General features: G+C 46.3%; 1 protein-coding gene across 1 annotated transcript in view; it reads right to left on the bottom strand.

Annotated features, from left to right (window-relative positions):
- Positions 1–4,363, bottom strand: part of LOC104408423 (voltage-dependent T-type calcium channel subunit alpha-1I-like) — a gene marked incomplete at both ends in the record, with an annotated part of 24,190 nt that extends 19,827 nt beyond the window's left edge. Inside the window, 5 exon segments of the mRNA XM_010018031.1 lie at positions 415–483; positions 1,283–1,406; positions 2,460–2,560; positions 2,693–3,109; positions 4,280–4,363. Coding sequence (XP_010016333.1) covers positions 415–483; positions 1,283–1,406; positions 2,460–2,560; positions 2,693–3,109; positions 4,280–4,363 — 795 coding nt within the window.
- Between the last annotated feature and the right edge of the window lie 784 nt (positions 4,364–5,147).

The following is a 5,147-nucleotide window of genomic DNA, read 5'->3' as shown; positions in this document are numbered from 1 at the left end:
TCTTTCCCAAATACAAGAGGGGAATAACAAGTTTTACCCATTGTTGAAAAGTATGCAGGCACCTACTGAATAATTATCTCAACAAAGAGCATGTTCTTAATATTGTTATTTCCCCCATTCTTGCTCCAGGAGAAAGGGAATGGACATTTGACAACATTATAAAATCCATACCTGAAGGCCAGCTATTCCTCCCATATACTAAGATCCCTTTGGATTTAAAGCCTAGGATAAACATCCCTTCCATGCCTGACAAGAACAAACTTGATTCCAAGTAATATCTGCCTTTACCAAGGCAGAGGGAAGGACTGGCACACTGAAAAGATGAGACATCTTAGGAGTGTGCTGAGCACATGCAAATCATGTTGTTCCTGACAGTAGAAAAAGACTCTGAGCTGTCCACCTCCAGTAACTTACCTTCAGTGTCATCTCTGCTACAAAAATTGCTGTGAAAATGTAGTTGGACACAGTGAGAAAGATTCTCTCCTAGGAAAAAAAAAAAAGATAGAGTAAGGCCTTAAACGTATCTTAAGTTCTTGTTACTTTGTCAGGTCCCTCTGATGAACTTGATATATTTTGCTTTCCTGTGAAGGATTTGAAAATTGGGGAAATAAGAGATGTGCCCTTGGTAAAGGTCAGTGTTGGGCAGCTTTGGGCTCATACACCTAGGATCAGCCCTGTGCCACAGCTGGGACAGGATCCTATGCACCTCTGCAAGAGCACAGTGGATGGGATTTGCAATGCACCCTGAACATCTGGTTTCAAGACACTGTCTGTCAGCGCTGCTCATCCCTGACCTACTGCACTGACCTGGAACTCCTTCCTGAAGGGCTGCTGAGCACTGAGTCTGGGGGTCAGCTAGGGCAAATATGCAGAAAAAAGCCACTTCACTTGCCCGCTTGAGTCATCTCCATTTTGAGGCATAGCTCAAAAGCAGCATACATGAAGGATGACATGCTGTTCCCACAGAATGGAAGTTACTTCTGTCTTTTAGTTCCCAGTCCCTGTCCCTTTTGCCAGTCATCTCCTAACTGCAGGTACCTGGAGGACTTGCTGTCCAAGAGGGAGGGAACTAGGATTACTGTATTATAAAGTGGGTTGCCTTATTATAAGACCCTGCAGGGAAGCACACACTATATGATGATTAATACTTGAGCATTTGAATAGATGAATGAGAGCTGGTCTTTACTGCTGAAGTTCTTCCAGAGGTCATAATAATGTCAGGAACACTTACGAACCTGTCAGATATCGCGCTAAAAAGCAGTTTGGAGGAAATGTTGCTCACCGTACTTCTGTGTTCAATCTGTGGTCTCTCCAGGGCAATGGTGATGCAGTTCAGGAAGATGAAGGCCAGCACAACATAGTCAAAGAGCTTGTGAGCAATGACCGTTTGGCAAAGCAGGCGAAACCTGCAAGAGAGTTCCAGTAGGCACCTGTGCTTTGGGCAAAGCAAGATTAGGAGCTATGAGGACAGAGAATTGAGAGGTCTGGCCAAAACTGGACTTGACATAGCAACTTTCCTACCACTGATACTGATATCCCTTGCCATGGCAATATCCCTGGGTGGCCCACAGTCACATAGGGAGCCTGAAGCAGAGCAAGGGCAGAGCAGTGAGCTGAACCTTCATCCGTTGCCCCAGTGCCTGAGTGGTTTCCTAACACTATGGCTCTGTGCTCCCCTCTTGTCCTGTAGAGTAGAGGCTGAGTTTCAGCTTTTCTCCCAAAGAGGGGAAGAAACCACAGGGCAAAAAGGCCACATGATGAAACCTGACGAGAGGCAGGTAGGCTGGCAGTCATGGGGACCTTACTTCTGTCCACTCTGAAAGACACCTATGTCCATTAGTATAGGTGTCACACAGAGTAAAGAGTTCTCCATCATGATCTGTAATGAAATCTTCTTTACACATGGGTAAGAACACTGTTGGCTGGGATAGATGGACATTTTCCCCTAGTGGGAATACCCCTTTAGCAGGAAGAATTTATCCCAAATTTCTTTTTTTCAGGCAAGAAGAATTCTAACTTCGCCTTAAAAGGTGTGATACAACTGTTGGTAAGTTGTTCTGGGACTGAAAACAAAATGGAGAGACTGTTCTGCCACCAGGGGAGGAAGTACCAGTATTATAGAGTCGTTAATAGTACATACCTTCTCCTTTTTGGGTTAATGTTAGTATTCCTTGCCTTGCTTTGCTATAAATATTTATGATTACACAAAAGAAAAATGGGATGCTCCAAAGGGAAGGAAAATCCCAATAACTATTTAGGATTCTCATCCTTTCTTTCATCTCTAGAATCAAGGAAGAAAGCTGTTTGGCTGTAGAAGTGGGGATGGAGAAGTCAAAACACAGCCTGCCCAGCTGGCAAGTTTAAAGTTGCAACCTAACATGCAGATTTGGGGATGTGGCCAGCCTGGCAATAGAATCTGCCCCATTTTTCAACCATCTCATGGCAAAAACTGTACAAACCTGTTTTGCGGAGAGAAGAGATATATGGACCAGTCTTCCCGTAACTCACACCAGTCTGGCTTATAGACTTCCATCATCTTCCGAATGCGAAAACACAGGCTCTGGAGGGACACAGCAGAAGCAAGTGCCACTGGTTACCTTCCACATGGCAGGGAGACTAAACTTGAAGATGGATTTGGGGTTTCGCACAGCACTGTGGTGTATCCCCAGGCTCCTTCCACCCAAGTACTCACATAATCTATCTCTTCATCATCCTCTCCCCGTTCCTTGCGGTTGTCCATCTTTGGGAAGATCTCCTTGGCAATACTGGGCATTTTGCCATTGCAGTCTTGATGCTGACTAGTCCCAGATGCTGCTCCCAGCTTATGGATCACTCTGTGGCCAGATGGGATGGAGGCCAACTCCAGCAGGTCACAAGAGCCTTTGTTGTCCAGGGAGAGGGTCCGGCGGTGATGATACACCCTTTCTGTCTTGTCTGGGTCCCCATCTGCCACCCTGTGCCTTTCCCCAGACAGGAGGGATTCATGCTCAGCAGAGGGAGGTTTGTGCTTCAGGCTGTGTCCTCGGGCCAGGCTGTTCCAGCTGGAGCGACGACTCCCCCAAGCTCCGCTGCAGCCCCAGGCACCATAGTGGGAACTGCGAGAGCTGGACTGTAAGAGAGTAGGATGGGTATTCAGAGACTGGGCACAAGGAAGGAGTATGCGATTCTGTTTCAGATCACAGGCTTCTCCCTGGGCTCGTAAGCCAGGAGATTGCCATTTTTCAGCCTTTAAGGAAGTTGCATGGTGGGAATTTAGCAGCAATCATTGTAAATCTGACAATAAATCAATAATGAGTTAGCAATGTTGTTGACCGTGATTACCTTACAGCACCAGCTATGTACAAAGCACTTTGGGGAAGGTAAATAATAAAGCCAAAGGCCAGGTGCCTGATGTTGTTACACCTGCACAGAGTAAGAATAAAGCTCTCCAAAAGTCTGATTGGCAGCTTTTGACACTGCCCTGGGGTAAAGGATAACGCAAGGTACAGTATAATCTGACACATCACCTTTGAGTTCAGTCTTAGTAAAAGGAAGAAATGAGAGAAACAGGCTTGTTGATTACAGTCCAGTCCAACCACAACAGCAACTTATCATGTAGTATGTGGCTGCCAGCTCTCCCTGTTTAGAACTAACAGGAGTATGAACTCCCTGAGCACTGATGCACCCCCCAAAGCTGTGTTTGTCAGTGCATAGAAAGAGCAGAAGCTGATGTTACAAGGTGGACAGGTCTGAGATGCACTGGCTAGGTAGCCAGCAGTGCTTGGCTAAGCGCTAAGGGGCAGCAGGACCTACTGTGGAGAGCTTCAAACCAAGATTTCTCTCTTTATTGTTACAAAAGCTTCCAGAAAACCCATCTGTTATGGGACTTGGCAGTTTTGGCATCACCCAGATATTCCTATGCCTTTAACTCACCCAGGGCATCATTTTGTGTCCTGTGCTCTAGGAAACAAGAAAAAGGCAAGGGGATAAAACATGATTCACTCTAAGGAAGAGACTCTATCTTTTTGCTGTTCTCCCTCTCCCGCCAGAGGAATACGAAAGAGCTGAATCCCACACTCAATGGAATATGGATCAGCAACCTGGAAATTGACTTCAATAATCTGGAAATATAGATGAATAATGTGAACTGACCTGGCTTCCAAAAAAACAGGCAATGTGCTTGTGTTAGAAGCCTACAGCAGCAGTGCAATCCTCCACAGCAATCCCCAGCTGATGGGCAGAAAGACAACAGAGTGCTTGGACTTCAAAAGAAGGGTACAGCACATTTCTACTCACTCACCAAGGATCTCTGGTCATAGGTCATTCTCCCCAGGGACATCACACTGCTCTTCCGGGAGCCAACAGCAACACGGATCTGGTCAGGCTGCAGGGAATTGCATGAAGAGTTGGTGAACCCCCCAGCAGCCACTGGTGGGTTGGAAGAGGGCAATGATGGGTCCAAGTGACCATTAGGTGTTACAGGAATTGCACAGAGCTTGGGATCTGGATGGAAAGATGCAGAAAGAAAGAAAAAAAGAAGAAGGTGGGTTCCTCACTATTCAGTGACGGTTTTGGTGTCTAAGCTGTTTAGCATGTTAGCAGCACCTAGCAGAATATTATCTGTTTAGCATCAATCAACATGTATTCCTTCTGATTTAGGGTATTGTAGCAAAAACTGGGAAGACTTTGAAGTAACCTCCTTAGCCCCCAAAACTGACAGCAGCAATCCTTGAGACCAGAAAAACAAGCAGTCTGCTGGTCAGGCAGGCTCAGGCTGACGGGCAGAGCAAGAAGCCAGACTCTGGCAGCAAAGGGAGGAGAGTGTGCTTCTGCATGCCAAGAACAGACACGTGCATCTTCAGGCCTGAGCAAATACCACCAACTGTCAGATTGGCCATTTAAAGCAGTTAAGCTGAGACACTGAAGAAGACACTAAGATGTGAGGACATCCGCAGCCATCCATGTATTGGGGTCATCTTTAAATCCCTGCAATCATACTCTTCAACCCAGTCTATCATACTACACTGGGCCTCTTCAAATGACTCAATCATTGACCTTGAAGGTCCAGGGCACCTCTGAGGGGTATGTTAGGCACTGTGGATGACCATCAGCATTTGCTGACATGGATGGAGAGGATGGGGTCCTGAATTTTAATGCCTGAAAGGACT

This window comes from Nestor notabilis, unplaced genomic scaffold (assembly GCF_000696875.1).
Source record: "Nestor notabilis isolate BGI_N333 unplaced genomic scaffold, ASM69687v1 scaffold2417, whole genome shotgun sequence".
NCBI classification, from domain to species: Eukaryota; Metazoa; Chordata; class Aves; order Psittaciformes; family Psittacidae; genus Nestor; species Nestor notabilis.
Note: the sequence above shows the minus strand (reverse complement) of the source record. Positions and strands in the feature narration are given on the sequence as shown.